At 39.0% G+C, this 19,255-nt stretch overlaps 1 protein-coding gene across 2 annotated transcripts in view; it reads left to right on the top strand.

The window, feature by feature from the left end:
- The window catches only part of CLDN10 (claudin 10), a 131,505-nt gene that overhangs the window by 84,671 nt on the left and 27,579 nt on the right, over positions 1–19,255 (top strand). The window contains exon 2 of one of the 2 annotated variants that reach the window (XM_005882386.2): positions 17,750–17,839. The exons of the other annotated variant lie outside the window; for it this stretch is intronic. Coding sequence (XP_005882448.1) covers positions 17,750–17,839 — 90 coding nt within the window. The remainder of the gene's footprint in view (positions 1–17,749; positions 17,840–19,255) is intronic. 2 annotated transcript variants of the gene reach the window in all.

Here is a 19,255-nt window from a genome sequence, read left to right as displayed (position 1 = left end):
GGAAGGGAAAACCCTTCGGTCAATACATTAAGAAGTATTCATTGAGCATTAACTACCTGCATACCCTGTGGGACACAGAGATGTGGAAGACCTAGATCTTACCAGCAGGCGATGCAGGTGAAGGATCAATACTCAAACCTCAGCAGAGCCTTCAAGGTCAGCTTGCCCCAGCACAGTTCCTTCCTGCGCACTGATCTTCTTTGACTTCTTCTCACCTCAAGTGCCTACACCGACTGTTGGCTCTGTCTGCAAGTCTCTTCTCCTGCACCAGGCCTGAGTATTCCGCCTCATTCACTGAGCCTCAGATCCAGCCCATTTCCTCAGGGACATTCTCCCTGAACCATAGCACAGATCAGTTCCTTGTTTTCAGTTCCAGGGCACAGTCATCCTTTATTCAAGAGGATTTGATTCAGTACATAATTACATGATCACCGCAGAGATCATTTGAGTAATGTGTGCCTCCTCTGCTAGATTTTGAACTTAATGACAAATCAACAGTATTTCCTTTTAAATTCCAATCATATCTCTAGCAATTAGTAACATCTGTTACATAGACAGTTACATAGGAAAACACATAGAAAATTTGGGTTCTTTTTTTTTCCCTCTCAGTGGGAAAGAAAAAAACCCCACATTGTTATAACCATATGAATCTACTGCCAGGATAGCTTCTTAATCAAATAAATTCAAGAAAATATTCTTTTTTAAGTCAAAAGAAGGAAAATGTGTGTAGAATTCTAGAATCTTAAGTTGGCAGGGACCTTGCGGGTCATCTGGTCCAGCTATGTTTCACTATATTTCTGTCAAAGCTATGAATGTCCTTAGTAATTTTTTTTAAAAAGCTATTTACTAGTATATCAAACTGTTAAAGAATTAAAACCAAATCAATTCTTAATATTTCAGAAACTGATCATTATATAAAGCATGCACAATGCTTGATTCACAATAATAGTTATAATAATTATCATTAGTAATAGCAATATTATCAGAAAATCTCTAAGTTGTTGTGTATTATTTTGAAAAGAGCACAGGCTTTGGACCATAAAACCCCAGGATTAAAGCACAGTTCTGCCACTAACTGAGCACATGGCTTTGAACAGTTCACTTAATATCTCCAAACCTCTGTGCTTTTTCTCCTGGCATTCAGAAATGTAGCCAGTATGATTATACTATAACAACCACAATGAGAATAAGTAAGAATCTGTGTTTACTCTTAGATAGCACACACTTTAGCAGAAAAATAGATGTAAACTCAAATTCTGTCTAGTAGATGCAACAACAGAAGGATGCAAGAGGAATGGGAGATTAACTCTCAGACTCGGCCTGCTGGACGAGGAAAGAGTTTTGTTTAAAAAGTGGATGAAAAGAAATTCTCCGGGCTGATTTAAGAAAAAACGCTGGGCAGAGAAACACTGTGAAGTGTTTTTGGTATGACCCCAGCAGAGTGTTGCAAAGTTGGGTGTGGCTGGAGAGGGCAGTAGATTCTGGGGTAGCTTGTACATTATGATAAAATACATGGACTTCACACTATAAGTGAAGAAAACCAGTAAAGGGCTTTAAAAAAGGAAGGGACACAACCAGACTTATCTTCTAGGAAAATGACCTGGGAAGTCACATGGTGTATGGTAAGAAAGCGTCAGGTTAGAGGCAGGGAGGCCAGTCAGGAGGCCATTGTGACCGTTGATGGAAGAGGAGTTGAGGGCTTGAATCAAGAAGAGTGGTGTGGGCACAGAGATGAGAATGACTCAGGAGGTAGTTCAGGAATAGAATCAACCAGAGGGGGTGAGACGGAGTATAGAGGGAAGTGAGAGGTCCGAGAAGACTCATGATGGAATCATGACTTGCTTGAGGGTGTAAGTGGGTTGACAGATCAGTGCAGAGATTACAGAAGGAAAAAGGGGAGAGGTGGAAATCAGACGGAAGCTGAGGTGAGGATGAGAGGTTTGATTGTAGACATAATTGAGTTTGCAGTATCTATGAGCCATCAAGAGATGGAGATGACCATTAGGGACTAAAAGCAGAAGGGCTGGGTCAGGAAGTCCCATTTCGGGGCCACCAGTTTGCTCAAGGAACGAGTGTAATGTGAAAAATGACAAGTGCCAAACACAGAAAGCTGGGGATTGCAGCCCATAAAGAGGAGACAGAGAAGAACAATGAAATAGGCAGAGAAATAGAAGTGAGAATAGGGTCATGGGAACCACAGGAAGAAAGTATTTTACAAAGGAGGAACTGGGCAACTGTATCAAAAGCACAGAGGTCAAACAAGGTAAGGAATAGGAAATGCCCAGTAAGTCAGATAGCACGAATCCACTTACCACCTCTGCCTGGGGTGTGCCAGCGGAGAGAGAAAGGGGGGAAACTAGACTGCAGTGGGTTGAGAAGTGGATGGGATGGTGAAAAGAGATTGTGGTAATAGACAGCTCTTTCAAGATACTTGGCTGAAAAAGAAAAATTTCAAAATGCCCCCCAAGATCCTTGAGACCTGCTTCATCCAGGCAGAAAGATCACCCACAGGGTCATTTGTCCCTACCCATGCAAACATTATAGTCTCAAGAGGAAGATAAGTGCTTACCAACTGTTTTCTAGAGAATATTGGCCCTAAGAAACAGTACTTTGTAATTTAACATTGGGCAAAATTTCCCAACACAATTGTGATTAAAAGACAACTGTGGATTCCTAATTCTGGGTCCTTCTTATGGCCATTTTTGTCTTGCAGTCTCAAATCTTTGCCTTGCAGCCCTGTTAGCCCTGTCTTTGTAACGTCCCTTCCATCTGTTCTGTCTCCTCCCTTCCCAGGGTCTTTCAAACAAACCTGGGTTTATTTTGAAGCCATTGACTGCATTTTCAAGTTCATGTTTAAATGTCTTAACAATTTTTATCCAAAAGAGGGCGCAAATTTCCCATGAGATATAAAACAATTCTATACTTCACAAATTCTCTTGCTCCTAGTAGTATTTAAATGTCACAGCTGCTGCAATTTAATGCAGAAAATGTCATTCCAGTGGCATGTGCATATGAATTAAATCCTGCTGTATGAGTGTTAATTAAGAGCCTTTTGCTTCTGTAGGGTATTTTCAAAGAAAACCCAGACTATTGCTAACATACAAAAATAAGTCGAAGCTAACATTTTTCTATTTTGTAGAGTCAAATCAAATTAACATAGGAATTTTAAAATTAGACATTAAATGGATTTTTTAAAAAGAGCCAGTTTATTTACAGTCCTCTAATTTTAGAGTGTATTTCCTTTCTACCATGGTGTAAAGAACGATTAATAGTTAACCATTTGTTTATTTTGGTTTGTTTTTGCCATGGGTGAAATTGTTTATATTTCAGATACCCAGTCTATATATGGCTCTTCTCACATACAAGAGGCAGTGTGACTGGGGCATAGAGGGAATGACATGAATTCCAATCTCAGCTATTGCTTTAGGTTGAGCCTCTCCATGATTTGCATACATTTTCTTTGGGGAATGATGTACCAAAGATGTCCTACATGGTGGTGTGCTTCCTACATGCAAGTTATGGAAATGGAAGGAAAATGCAAAGAAGTCATTTTCTCAATGGTAGTGATGTACTGTAGGTATCCCTTACTTAACAGAAAAATCCATTAAACAAATTCTGTACTTCAAATGTATAGATTAAGGCACAACCTCACTCCACAAATGGCACTTCCAAATTTGCAGGACCAATGCATTTATTAGTTTATTCTTGCTTCTGTAACAGGCTTGCATTCTGAATTCCAGCTTCTCTATCATACGTAATTGCCTGGTAATTTGCTGGTGGGTGGTAACAATGAACACTTACCTCAGAGGAAAAAAAAAACACCGTTTTGTTTGTCTTCTAGCCTAAAAATGTAACCAACCATGAGTTGAGAATCACTGAAACTTTATTAGCTAATTGATTAGCCATAACCTCCAGCGGCAACATACAAATAGCATTAAGTGATGATAAAAGCTAAATTCATAGTCCCTCTAATGCACCAGTCTGAAACGATGTAGTCAAAATCCGCCTACGTTTTTGATAGGGAACTAGCATGACAACAATAACTGAGCGTTATTTTCAGTTTTCATTTAATGACAGTCTATAAACCATTGCTAACTTATTTCTAAGACTTTCAAAGAAGTTCACACTTCCCCTGCTTATGTGGTTGACAAACTGCCTGTGACTAAAACTTCCCTTCGCCAGGCACCCCATCCAACTGCAGTGTCAATGTATATGTTCACCTTGAAATTCTCACACTGCATCTTGTCCAGCTTCCTCCTTTCCTGACTGTAAGATTTTATCTCATCTTCTCTAGAGCATAGTCTGGATCACATTTTCTTTTCTAGATTTTGGGGGCCCATGACTCCTCCTCTTCCTCTGACCCCTGCCATGGCCAATGCCCTTGTTCTGCTGTCCCCCTTCATGGCAGCACTTCTAGCCCCCTTAGATTCCGTTTCTGAAGACTCCACCAAGAAGGTGACCTTTAAATGCTCAACTTGTTTGATGATGCCGAACTTTGTTACATTTCTGAACCTTTCCATTGCTCTCCAACAATAGAGATCAAGGCCATCTGCCACCAAAAATGTTTGAGGACAGCTGTGTGACAGTGGAGGGTATCAAGGAAGTCAAAGACACAATACAGAAGAAAGACTGAGGAGGCTGGTGATAAGATTGGATTTTGAATCTGTCTTCCGACTTTGTATCTATATGGAGACATTTGGAAATAGAGCATTCTTCAATATATTTTATCTGAAATGACCCTTTTCCAGTTGGTACACATTCAGGGGTGTAAAACTCAGATTCTGAAATCAATTTGTTTAGAAAATGAACCTGACTTTATAGTAAAAGGAAAGATCCAGTTAGAACTGTACAGCTGGAAGAAAGCTGATGCCTATTTAAGAGCATTAATAATATGTAAAGGTAAATGGGCAATAAGAGCTAATTACCAAATGGCTTTATTTGTCACTGAAGCTATATTTACTACCTTTCCAGAATATTGTCCTGAGGACACTAGCACATTCCTTTTTGTTTGTTTGTTGTTTTTAGAAAAGCTGGGGAACTTAGGAGATACTCCTCATTTTGAGCTCAAATAAATGTAATTCTTTGGGGTCTTATCCAGCTTTGAAAGAATAATGTTGATCCTTTAATAAATGTTTACCTTTAAGAACTGTTTTGAACTGAAATGCAGCAGGATGTATATTAAATGATAAAACACTACTTTTTCATTGCTAGTCTGAATTAGATAAGAAACAAATGGCATATAGGAATCCTTTGAAAATATCAGAAAAAAAAATAAAACAAAAATCAGATGCTGGCTAATGGCTCTGATTAAGAAACTATATAAATTATTAAAGTGGCTTCCTTTGTTACCTGCAAAAATATGATCAAACCTCTAACTTAAGAGCTTCAGTAGTCAATTACAGTCTCATGTTTGTTGGAACATTGTTGTTTTTCACTGACACTGATAATACCAGATTAGTACTTAACAACAATTTTTTGTTTAGAACTGGAAGAGATACATAGTGTTGTTAAAGTTTCAAGATTTGGGCGTTTAGGTTTTTTGGACGTGTCCTGCTTAATAAAGCTCGCCCACAACAGTGGGCATAGGAAGTTCCTTGCCATTGACAAGTGTGTGATTTGGAACAGCGTGTGGAACAGCCACGTGGCCCGGTGGCCCAGGGCCCACACTGAGAAATCAGCAGCTGTGCATGCTAAGTCTGGCTCGTCATTAACCTGCCGTGGGACCTTCTACAAACTGCTTCATTCCAGCCAGGAAAGTAAACATAGGCAGCAATGCCCTGGGATAGAGCTTGGGGAATTAGGACGTACACGCTTGGAGCTGAAACTCTCTCTGCCTTTCCTTTCTAACGCTGGTTGGGGACGGGAGGGATTTGAGATGCCCAGGCTGAGGTGGCTGTTCTTTGCTTCCAGTGGAAAGAGGCAAGTATAAGCAAGTGAACAGAACCAGGAGGGAGTGGACAGCGGAGGTAAGGATGAGTGAAATGGAGAACTGAAGGGTAGATCTCGGGAGTGGTGAGAAAGATTTCTGGATGATTCTAACTCTCCTGCTGGTTCCATATGAGCACAATGACTCCATCACATGCTTAACTTTTGCTCTGTGTGTGGACCTTCCTTTCACTCCTATTTCTCTTTGCCTCTGTCTCCACATTCCTTCTTGTTTTTCCTCTGTCAGCCCTGTCTGAAGGGGAGAAGGAAACAATATTCTTATACTGAACTTTTTATTTCCTCCCAATATTGTTAGAGCTAGGTGATGTCTCAGCTGGTCACAGAATTCTTGTGTAGCAGTCCTTTTCTATCAGGGTCTGAAAATACTATATGCTTTCACTTATATGTGGAATCTAATGAACAAACAAAATAGAAACAAACTTGTAGATTCAGAGAACAAATTGATGGTTGCCAGATGGGAGGGGGGTTGGAGGACTGGGTGAAAAAGGTGAAGAGGTTAAGAAGTACAGATTGCCAGTTATAAAAACAATCACGAGATGTAAAGTACAACATAGAGAATATATGGTGTCAGATGGATACCAGACTTATCAGGATGATCATGCTGTAAGTTATATAAATGTCTAATCAATATGTAGTACACCTGAAATGAATGTAATATTGTAAATCAACTGTAATTGAAAAACAAAAAGTCTGCAGATGTTATTCTATTAACTTCTAGCTGCTGCTGATGCAGATAAGAGGTCTGATTCTGTTTGCTTGTTTAAATAAAAATGCAACTATTCGCCTAAAAAAAAAAACAAAACAAAAAAACAATATTCTTCTACTGAACTTTTTATTTCCTCCCTATATTGTTAGAGCTAGACAGAATTTTAGACTCTCTTCAACATTCACTTTTCAGATGGGAAAAATGGGCCCAAGTAATTATAAATTAACAAAGTAGTGACAGCACCAGTACTAGATGCTAGGTCTTTTATTTGTTTGTTTATTTGTTTGTTTTTTTATTTGCATTTTTTACTAAATTTATTGGGGTGATATCTATATATATAAAAAGCCAGTGACCAGAACGCTGTAACGACTGGAATAACCGGTCACTATGACGCGCACTGCCCAGATCTGAGGGGGTGGGGCCCATGGCCAACCTTCTGTAGCCCCTTCCCACAGCCAGCCCCACCCCCGATTAGCCCCCACCACCCTGATTGGTCCACAGCCCCTTCCCTCAGCCAGCTCTGCCCCTGATCGGGCCCCCACACACCAATCGGGGGTGGGACTGGCCGGCCAACCGCCCATGGCCCCTCCCTCAGCCCTACTCAGGGGTGGGGGCCAGCCGGCCCACCACTCACAGCCCCTCCCCATGGCCAGCTCCACCCTCAATTGGCCCTCCCACCCCAATCGGGGGCAGGGCCTGCTGGCCAATTTCCTGCTGTCTCCTCTGCCCAACAGGCCCGGCCCCAATCCGCCAATTGGGGCAGGGACGGCCAGACCCCACCCATGCATGAATTCATGCACTGGGCCTTTAGTTGGTTAATAAAATCATATAGGCTTTAAGTGTACAATTCTGTGATACATCAACAGTATATTTTGTTATGTATTCACCACACAAAGTCAAATCTTCTTCTGTCACCAAATGTTTGGCCCTCTTTACCCTTTACTACCCTCCTCCCCACCCTCAGCGATCAGGGCCAATCAGGGCCTTCCGGCTGCTGGCTGGGGCCTTCCTTCATTCTGCACCACCCCCTGGTGGTCAGCGCACATCATAGCAAGCGATAGAACTCCCACAGGGACACTTTGCATATTAGCCTTTTATATGTATTGATATATACCACATCTTCCATATACAATCATCTATTGAAGGACACTTCTGTTGTTTCCATGTCTTGGCCACTGTGATTAGTGCTCCAATGAACATAGGGGTAATGTATTTTTACAAATAAATGTTTTCAAAGTTTCAGGTAGATACCCAGAAGAGGGGTTGCTGGGTCATATGGTAACTCTATTCTTAATACCTTGAGGAGCCTCCATATTGTTTTCCATAGTGGCTGTACCAGTTAACAGTCCCACTAGCAGTGACTGAGGGTCCCCCTATCTCCATAACATCTGCAACATTTGTTATTACTTGTCTGTTGATAATAGCCCTTCTAATAGATGTGAGGTGGTATCTCATTGTGGTTTTGATATTCATTTCCCTAATTGCAAGTGAGGTTCAGCGCCTTTCCAGATATCTGTTGCCAGGTCCTTTAAATGGCAGTGCAGTGCTACTTCTTTACATTGCACTCAAGGGTAACAATAAACACACACACACACCTTCTAATGCTGTATTGACCTTATATTTTCATATTTTAAAATGGTATGCTATGTTCATTACTTTAGAACAATAGGAATTAGGGTGGGTGGCATTTGAACTCCATTATTTTGTGTTTAATAAAGATTATTTTATTCAGAATATGAATGTATATACTTCAAAAGTCAATGTGATTTTGAAATGTAGTCACAGATGTGGTTCCTCTTTGGCTCTATTTACCAGAAATAAAACATTGCACTGGAAATGTGTATGCTACATTCAGTAAATAAATTAAAAAAATGTTATAGTTAAAGTCAGAGTCACAGTCATAACCATAATTAAAACAGAAGTCATAATCAGTAAGGAGCCACATTCACATTTGCCCATTGATTAGGTAAAGTGAACATTAGTATATATGGGGGAGTCTAAAATCCACCCTTTTGAGAAGTATCTTGTCCTGAGTTTGAGAGTCAACCGGAGCGTTTGAGGTGGTGAGGAAAAAAGAGAGGTGCTATTTTAAGTAGGTAGGATTGAGGTGGTGCATACTACTTAGAACTGAGGTTGGTTTTTCTTAAACCAGTGAAATACAAGCATCATGAAAGTCAAAAGTAATTCACTGTTAGGAAAAAGGATACAAGAAACTGGTAATCTTAATCTGTGATCAAATTTACCATGTAGCTATTCCTGGTAGATTATCGGTACAGGCATACACCAGAAATATCGCAGGTTTGGTTTCAGAACTCGGCAATAAAGCAAACCATATAATCTTTGCTGGTGGAGGATCTTGCCTTCAATTCGTAAAGAACACAACATCTGTGAAACTCAGTATTGCAAAGTGCAATAAAAGTGCATTATTATGCTAGTAGTCAACTCTGTTTACAAACAGAGCAAAATAAGCAAATGAAAAAACATATTGCATTTTCCTAAACTCACATTGTGTGATTGCAAACCAACTGTAGAAAAATTCTTTAGTGATAAATATATTATTTATAATGTATAATATAGTGGGTTGTCAAAGACCAAAGGAGTAATTATTTGAGGATTAATTTGATCATTTGAACTATAAAATAAGGCCCCATATTTGTTGCAAAATTATAACTTGAAAAGATATGACTTTTCTTCATTTAAAAAGGTTATTTATTTGGAAGAGTAACTAAAACTTAGATATTTACAGATGGACTTTGAGAGTTTATGCTTAATATTCCATTCAATATTTTATCATTTATCCTTTTTGATTAATACAATTAAATCCAACAACTACTTATCAATGCTCATAATATATTCAGTTTTGTAACATGTATGCTTTAATTCATTTCATATTTGGAAATTAACATAAAATAATGACTTTTATTTGCTTTCCTCCTTTCCAGTATATAAACTCTAGAAACTAACAAACAGAAAATCATTCAGGTTGCTTAACCAAATTTTATTGGCTACTTCATTTACCATGTCAAAAAAATAAAATATGATCTTCATATCATGTTTTGATTGGAAAACAAAACATTGCATAACTCTGTAGGATTACATATGTGGGTGAATTGTATGTTGGGGAAGTAGTTGACTTAGGGCATATTTGTTTGTCAGAAAGCTTTATGTTCCAAATCCTAGAGGTGTGGCAGTTACAATAATCACAGGCAAAACATGACATCAACTTTGTTTTTTAGGTCTTTTCATTAATTCTTTCTACAAACCCTAAATCAAACATAGAAACAGCAATTGCTTTGAACCACAAAAAGAGGTGTGCCTGTTATCTGTCTACCCTATTATCAGCAAACATTATTTCCTTTCTTTTGATGTTACTATTCAAAAGCCATTTATACAGATGACTCTGCATTTACCTGAAGCAAAAACCTCCTAGAACTATACTTACTAATATTTCATTAGAAAAAATATAGCATTGAGGAGAACCTGTATGAAAGTGATAACTTTCATTTTTAAATATTCAAACCTTGCTTATAATTCAAATTTTTCTTTAGCACTCAACTTGAAGAATTTTTCAAATTCATACACTTTTGAAGAATAACATACACAAAATGTTATTCCAATTGGTATAATACTTCAACATACACTAGTAAATTAAAATACATTAAGAAGTCACTTGAGGCCTAGCCTGCATGGCTCAGTGGTTGAGCGTTGACCTATGAACCAGGAGGTCATGGTTCAATTCCCAGTCAGGGCACATGCCTGGGTTGTGGGTTCGATCCCGGGGGGGGGGGTATGTAGGAGGAAGCCAATCAATGATTTTCTCTCATCATTGATGTTTCTATCTCTCTCTCCCTTTCCCTTCCTCTCTGAAATCAATTTTTAAAAAAATATTTTTTTAAAAAAAGAAGTCACTTGTGGATTCCAGTTTCCTCCTCTGTAAAATGATGAATTAAATAATTTTAAAAGTATTTCTAACTCTAATATTCTAGAACTATAAAACATGTGTGCCATATTGTTTTTAAACAGCATCAAACTAAGTATATATATTTCAGTAAAAGTCAAATAGACATAAACGTAGATGGAAAAGCTGCATCTGAACTATTTCCTTATAGATTTTAACCACATGATGAAACAGTGGGGAAGACAGTGATGATGAAGTAGTTTCGGGGCTTGGCTGCATATGGCAGGGGCTCCTGTGCCCACACTCTGCTGTCCAAACTGTGGAGTTGCAGCCACACATATGATGGGGCACCTTTCTTGAATTGACTCAAAGGCACCTAAAATGTGATTACTCTCTCATCTTAGTGTATATTGTCTGATACACTAAATCTTTTTCTTACCTTGTTCTTATCTCCACCAGTAGAATGTAAGCTGTATCAGGGCAGAGATTCTGTTTGTTTTGTTTACCATATCCACAATGTGTGGAAGGATGCCTGCAGCATGATAGGCACCCAATAAATGTATTTTGAATTGTAATAAATAAATAATGCTGTTCTTGAAATGGCAGGGAAAACCGAGTGCACTAAATGGGATTTTTTAGCATCTCATGGCAATAAATCCAACCATCTTACACTGGCTTCCCCAATCTCTTTGAATTCCTGGAAATCAAAACCGCAGCCTGGCTGAAGTTTTTTCCGATCACTATTCTCATAATAATTGGTCATTCTTCCCGGTTTCAGGGATGTTCAATAGTCTCTGATCAACTCTGTTTTCTCAATCATTTCCTTAAAGTCATCCCCATCAAGTTCCATGACAGCTGAGGTTACCTTTAAGGATGCAGTAAAGGAAATGGAGACAAAAATCAGTGGGCAAGAAAACTTGCCTTTTTGGCACACCTAGCAATTATCACATAAAATTTGGTGATGAGGAGATTCTGGTCACAAACTTCTTTTCCAATACTTGAGCAATTTAGGGTGATGAGGAGATTCTGGTCACAAACTTCTTTTCCAACACTTGAGCAATTTAGCTTTAAAGTAAAAAAGCAAAGAAGAGATTGGTCCTGATAGAGAGTTAGAAACATCGATGAGAGAGAAACATCGACCAGCTGCCTCCTGCACACCTCCTACTGGGGATGTGCCCGCAACCAAGGTACATGCCCTTGACCGGAATCGAACCTGGGACCTTTCAGTCCGCAGGCCGACGCTCTATCCACTGAGCCAAACCGGTTTGGCAAGCAATTTAGCTTTAAAGTAAAAAAGCAAAGAGAGATTGGTCCTGCTGATATGACCTTCATGCTTAATTCAGTCATTATATTCTGTCTTTTCCTCATCTCCCCAAACACAGGACTAATTATGGCTCCTTAGATGTATTAAATCTCCAGTGCTCAGATGTGTATAGATATAGTTATCAGATATCTATCTATCTATCTATCTATCTATCTATCTATCTATCTATCTATCGAGATGGCTAAAGCAACCCAATGAAGCAGAAGTTGGTCAATGTCCTGCCTCCCCTCTTACTCCACACATACACACAAGCTCATATTAAAAATCCCCTTCATCATCTCCTACCCTTATCACCTTCACTTCCAATCAATGTTTTAACAATTAGAGAAACATTCTCTTTTATTATATGTCACTCTTATTCTCCCTTTGTTTTTTATCTCTTAGCCTCTATTCCTTTGCCCTTGGTGTGTGTGTGTCATAATCAGGTAAGAGGAGGTAGACAACAACAAACAGTAATGGACCCCAAAATGTTTGGATAATGACCTTTTAACTTTGGATACAGTAACATCTGAAACTTCTGAGTATTTGTATTTTTATCTTTAAAAACATATTTTTGAATGTCTTCAAAACATGGATGACTAGGATATCATTTAAACATAATGAGATGAACTTTGGAAATGGACAAATTTGGGTTTAAAGTAGCAATATGACAATTATATAGTCAGATAAAAACAAGTGTTTGTGAGGATATGAAAAAACAAGAATCATCCTGCACTGCTGTGGATATGCCAGGTAGCATGGTCATTCCAGAAACAATCAGGCATTGCATTTTAACACATGAATGGACACTTTTCCTTTGTTTTATTGTAGCATACATTTTGTCAGCGAATATGGGTCAAACTTCATCAGAAAACAAAATAATCATAAGAAAGACAGGCCTAGCACAGTAAACAACACAGACTGCAGAACACTCCCAATTCAGGATAATCAGGTAGAAGGGTGGCTGCTCATTATTTTCTAACTGGGTGAGAGTATGGAAAAGACAGAGTTAACAACGTACTCTAATGAACTGTGTACTAGTATAATGTGTGTATATGTGTGTATACATACATGTACTAGCATGTATACATACATACATCTACACAAACACACACACATTTTAAGATAAATGTTCTAAACACAAACTGTGATTTAATGAATCAGCCTTGCCCAGAACATTGTTAAACAGAATATTACTGAACTTCAATTCACCTATTACAAGATCTAATCAAACAATGAAATTAAATAAGGAAATTAGGTACCCTGTTCAAATCTGTTTATAAAAGCCATGTTCCTGCATTATAAAGATAAATACAAATGATCTGGAATTGTTTCAATTCATTTTTTGTGTGTGTGTATGTTCATATACTCAGTGGATATTAACTGAATACTCTACACAAACTACAGAGTTGTCTTGGTCGGAAGCAATTTATTACAAAGGTGTGTAGACTCTAGAACTAAGGGGGCTACGTTGTTTAACCCCACCTCCTTCTAGAGCAAATTATTCCATCTCTTTGTGGTTTGGCTGTACAGATGAGAATCTACACAAAGGGAATGAAAATACCATCTACTTTGTATGGCTGTTATTAAATGAGTTAAGTACTTGGAATGGGACTGGTATTCAAAGGTACAGTATATGTTTTTATTAGATAAAAAAAAATAGAAGAAAGCCTACATTTGGGAAAAAAACAACAACAAAAAAACACCAACAACAACCTCACAAGTATTTGCTTATGGGTATGTTTCTGTAAGAACTTGCATTCTTGACCCATAAAGAATTCATTTTAAACTTCCAATAATTTTTCCCATGAAGTGAGCCAAATGGCAAACATGGGACTTCTGAGTACTTTTAAATAAATAAACCTCTCACTAGCTCTATTCTGAGGACCAGGGAGAAGGGAAAGTCTCTTCATTTGTAACAGGCACGAGAAAGTGTTGTTTCCCCCCTTTACCCACAGTAATGTAGAAAGGTGAGGGCTGTGAAACAATCCTCCACTTTTCCTCAGTGCCCACCCATCTTCTTTCCTCAGTGCCACCTTACTCCTCCCCTCCACTGTTTAGCAGGTCCCTGCCCCCTTCCCATCTCTTTCTTTTAAAATCCCTTTCTTTGTCCTTGCATTTTCCCATTATCCTTATTCTATCTTGTAGTTGTCCACCCCCTTTTACATTACCTGCCTTCTAGTTTTCTCACTTTTGCCACACTTCCCTTTGGACTGCTCTCTTCTCTCTCTCTTCTCTCTCTCCCATTACATTTTAGTCCCCAATCTCTCTCTTACACACACACACACACACACACACACACACAGCTTGCTCTTACTCCCTGTTTTCTCACCCTCTGCTCTCAGCACCTACCTCTTCTTTGTTGGCACTCTATAAACACTTTGTTTTTTAACTTTAAGATTTGAAATACAGCCTATTCTTTTTTACTTACTACATGTCGGTCTAACTCTGACTAATACCACTTTTAGGGAAAATGTGATTTTATCACTTCAAATGGAGGCAAGGAAATGAAAGAGCATGAATGAACTGAGTAATACCCATTTAAAAAATTGAATATCTACCATGTTCCAGGTCCTTTATATACATTGTCTCATTCTCACAATAACTTCGAAAGAAGCTATTATTTATTCCTGTTTTATAGTTGAAGAACATAGCTGAACAATTAGGTAATCTGCCTAAGGCCATACAGAGCTAGAATTTTATCCATCTTATCAGTTCCCTCATATGCCCTCTCTCCCCTATGTCACCCTGCTTCCTAAGTGAATTGAACTACCATGCTATATATATCATGTTTCTGATAAAATTAACAATTGAAGATAACACTGTCAATAGAGATTGTAAGAACATTATCCTCATGCACTTCCCTCCTCCAAACGCCCCATCATCCACCCCCTTTAAATATAGCTAGGGAGGTAATGTCAGGAAGTGGGTAGAAAGGAAAGTGGTGAGAACACCAAAAGAAAACTCTTGCCTCCCTTCTCTCCTTGTTGATTTAGTCTGTGATTGGGCGAGCTCATTAGGAATCATAGACTCAGATACTTTTAGAGTTCAAAGTGTTCTTGGAGACCATCCAAAATAACTCCTTCATTTTAGAAATGAGGAAGCTGCAACTCAGATCAATAAAACTTGCCCAGGACATAGATTTATGTGCTGCCCAACCTGGGTAGGTTGAACTAATATGCATAAGATGTTTATTGACCAGCAAAATGTAACTAACCCACCTGCAAGCCCTGAAGGTCCCAGCATCTCAGAGTGAGAGTCATTCCGGGCCGGAAGGGTGTTCACCAAGGTAACTCTGAGCTGCTGGAGCCCAAACCTGACCTGTTCAGGGGCTCTGGGGGAATCTCGGAGGTCCTAAGACACCTCAGAATTGAGAATGAGTGTGTTTTAAATGGATGCATAATAAACAAACCCACAAGATACATGGCACCCACTTGTAATAGGCCCATTGAAATATTCCGATGCAGTAAAGCCTCAAAGGGTACCAAGTAGCAAAATAAGGCACTGTTTGTTTTCTTATAATTTGCAAAAAAATATACAGACAGACATATATGTATGATCAGCGATGCAATGATAAGCATGAGTGTTCATTCTCAGAACTACGCCTATCACTCTGGCTTTCATGCTAAGTAGATTACAAATATCATGGAATTAGTGTAGAGCATTAAGATAAACTAAGAGTGTTAGGAGAAATGGAAGGAAAAAGAACACAGATATGCTATTTTACTATCTCAGTATCGGTATTAAAGTCTTCTCTGACGTGGTGTAACAATATTTGGCTCCTGGGAAGTTGTTGTTTTTTTTAACTAATGCTGCATTTATCAGGACTTCAGTTTCTTCCTAGCTGACTAGATGCATGCTACTAGGAAGGAGCTAATGTATACTGAAACCAATTTTTATGCTTAGAAAATCCTTGAGTTGTTGAAAGGCACACCTGTGTTGTTTGGCAAGTGAGTTGAATCCCAAGTAAAGAATTTCTGCAAATCTCCTGCTCAGTTGGCTAAACTGGTTTCACTCCTATTGAACAACTGCTGGGGTGGGGGAATCCTCAATTTTTCTTTAATAAGCATAATAACTCCAAAGAAATAACTTCCTGTGCTAATCCCAGTGGCTTAGGTCTCAAAGAAAGGCTCAGCATTTACTTTAGGATGTTAAATGTATTCATGTCAAATTTATTAATTTAGAGATATATTAGTTTTCATATAGGAAAAAATCTACAGGTGTTTTTATAAAGACCAAATTATTGTTAATTAAGGTGTTACTTTGAATAATTTGGAGAAGTAACTTTCTAGCTGCATTCACTTTTATATTGAAGTTAAGAATAGTTTGTTATGAATAGTTAAATAAAAAATTAATTGAACTGAATCCTAAAGAAAATAAAGAAGCATTTATCCGATGAAATGTACTTTGTAAATCAGTTTGCAGATTAACTGCAAAGGTTATTTGGAACTCTATAATCTTAAAGTGAAATGGGCCGTTTAGCCATTACTTCTTTTAAAAATCTTTATTTGGCCCATTCATTTCCTGGACATTCTTACGTTAAATTATGTGGTAGTCTGTACTATCTTTAGGTTTCTTCTGACTAAACTGGTTTTGAAAAGCTCAAGATATAAGACATTGTAAATTAAATGGCTGATTCATTACATAATATTCTTTAGGTATTAGAGAAAGTTAATGTTTTTTGTCATTTGGTCAGGCACTTGTTGGGTCTAAAGTATAACTCTTTAAAATAAATATGCAGTACATGCCAGGGAAGAAAAAGTGTTTAGGGTTGTCCAGCCTCATAGAATGAACAAAGAATAAAGGTAGAAAATTAATCAAGTCCACAGGCATGACGACCCTAGTCTGTTTGAACTGGCAAAGGAACTAATCGTGCTGCCACCCAGGTCTTAAATTGATGGGTTGCTGGTGATATTTTCAACTCCTTTAAAGTTAAAACGGTGTATTACAATCTCTACAGCAAAAGAATATTTCTGTTTTTAAAGTATTCAACTAAGAGATTAATATTCCTTCCCTCTGTAATCCACACCATCTGTTTTCCTAAGTTATACGTGTATCTCAAACAGTCAGAGCCGCGGTTCCCAACTTGGCTATAAACCAGAAACCTTGGGAAGATCACTACTAGAGCCACTGGTGGAGACTCTGGCTTAAAGGATTTGATCTGTGGGGAGGTCAGGGGAGGGATGTGAACTCAAGTTAGAATTCAGGGTTTGTTTCTTCTGGAAGCTATGTTGCAACGGTGAGCTGGGTTTGTGGATTTTTTAAGTACAACAGATAGAGCTACATTATCTGTTAAATAACTTTTGGGAACTGATCTAAAACACCAAACCACTCTTCCTAGTTCCTTCTTTTAACAAATAATGTACCTTTGGTACTAAACAATGAAATTTATGGAACTCTTGTGTCTTCAAGGTCACAATCTTATACTATTTTGTGTGCCAAAAATAAGCCAGCCTTTTATCTTATAAAAACAAAAAGAATCAACGATTTTAGTGAGTAACTATCATGAGGAAGACACAAGCAAACAAAGAGACAGTCAAACAAGGCCAGGAAGTAAAGTATAAAACCAAAATTTGTAAAATGTTTAATTTTAGAAACTCTACAGGGAATGTCTTTGGTTTGTGACTTTTTGTGTTTTCTGCATAATAAAATAGATCAGAAAAAAGGTAGCTTGTTTAGAAAGGAATACGACATAGACATAATTGCGGAAATATGCTGGAGGGCAAGAAACCAGATGATAAAAGCACTTTAAAAAGGCAAATCATACAAAAGAGGAGAGGATACTTTGTAGTCAGTACTCAAAGGTGGCTGCTTTGAATAGCAGGGAAGATGAGAAGAGTGAGGTTAGGTAGGTGCTTCCCAAACTGTAAGTCTGACCTACTGGTGAACCTAACAGGAGACACTAAGGCAAGCTGGGACCAAGAGCAGTACAGTGGTGTGACCAGTTCTCCGAAAACCATCTTCATCCTCTTCCCACTTATTCAAGGTAAGCACACACGCACCTCCCGGCGGCTGCTGCACAGCCAGAGTTGGATTTACCCTATGTTGTCTCCATGGAGATTACAGCATTTAGGTGGAAATTAAGGAGAGATAGGTTTGGGTTCGATAGGAAGAAAAACTTTCTAAAAGGCTGTCAAAACCAAAGCAAACCATAACACACACTTTGCCACACACTGAACCCATACCTCTGAAGGTTAGAGCATGAACTAAATATTATCTCTAGAAAAGGTAATTGTGTTTAGTGTGAGCTTGTCCTAGCGTCCTCAGTAGTCCTTCCAAAGCTGTTTTGATGGTTCTGTGGTCCAACCTCCTCTCTTCTCCATTAGCATCTAATCGCCTCAAACTTCATTCTGTATCCATTTGGTTAAAAAAAAAAAAGTGACAAAAGGGAATTGAGAAATTCTTCACAAAGAGCCAAAGTGTTCCTGCACAAAGATTGTGAAACAGAAGGTTAGCGACTAGCTTTATTATAGTGGACTTATTTATAGGTTTTAGACCTTTGGTTACTTTTGGCAAGAAGTGAATCCTGAAAGCTCATACCAAGAGCTTTAAATAGATAAATAATAACCCCATAGTAAAGCCAGTGTCTTTGTTCTCTCATTTATGCCCAGATTCGTGACCCCGGGAGCCAAAAGTACACCCTGATCTTTATGCATACCTTGAGACAGCAATGAAGGAATAAATTAAACTTTTCAATTAGGCATGAAAGGTGGAGGTGGAAAAAACAAGATATAGAGCAGTTACCATTGTGACAGAACCATCAATTCATAGAATAGCCTCAGACCTGGGAGTTGGAGGGGTCCCCTAAGGAAAATGTCTTACATACATGTCCTGTGTGTAGTGAGTGCATTAGAATCAACAGGCCAGCATTGTGGCTGGAGCACTGAAGCTCGGGACTGAGGCAATCTTGAATTTAGATCTGTGCCAAGCACCTCTGTATAATGGCTTTCCATATACACTACAGGGCCAAAAAGAACCGAAAAATTTTAGAGCAAGGCTGATTTCGAGCCCAGATCTGCCATAATAATCCCTTCCTGACAAGCAGAACAGGGTCACCCAACAAGTGTGACACGAAAACCTTTAGCGGCTGCGTTACCAGGCCCAGGGCTTGCAGGACACACAAAAGGCTTTTTCTGCTCTTTTACAAGGTACTCTGGAAGCCAAGCTGTTTGCCATGGGAAGGTCTGGGAAGGGGTGGGGGAAGGTGGGACGCAACAGGTTGTCCACATCCGGCTGCCAGTCTGTGCAACAGGAGAGCCATTCTTCGCGGTCCCTCGGCCCCCGAGGTGCGGGGGCGGCGGGAGGAAGGGGGCGCAGACCTGCGTTCCTCCCCACCCGGGGCGCCAAGCACCTGGCGGGAGACATGCTAGGCAGCCATCGGAAGAGCGCGGGGAGAGCGCTC

This window comes from Myotis brandtii, unplaced genomic scaffold (genome assembly GCF_000412655.1).
Source record: "Myotis brandtii unplaced genomic scaffold, ASM41265v1 scaffold71, whole genome shotgun sequence".
Classification (NCBI taxonomy): Eukaryota; Metazoa; Chordata; class Mammalia; order Chiroptera; family Vespertilionidae; genus Myotis; species Myotis brandtii.
Note: the sequence above shows the minus strand (reverse complement) of the source record. Positions and strands in the feature narration are given on the sequence as shown.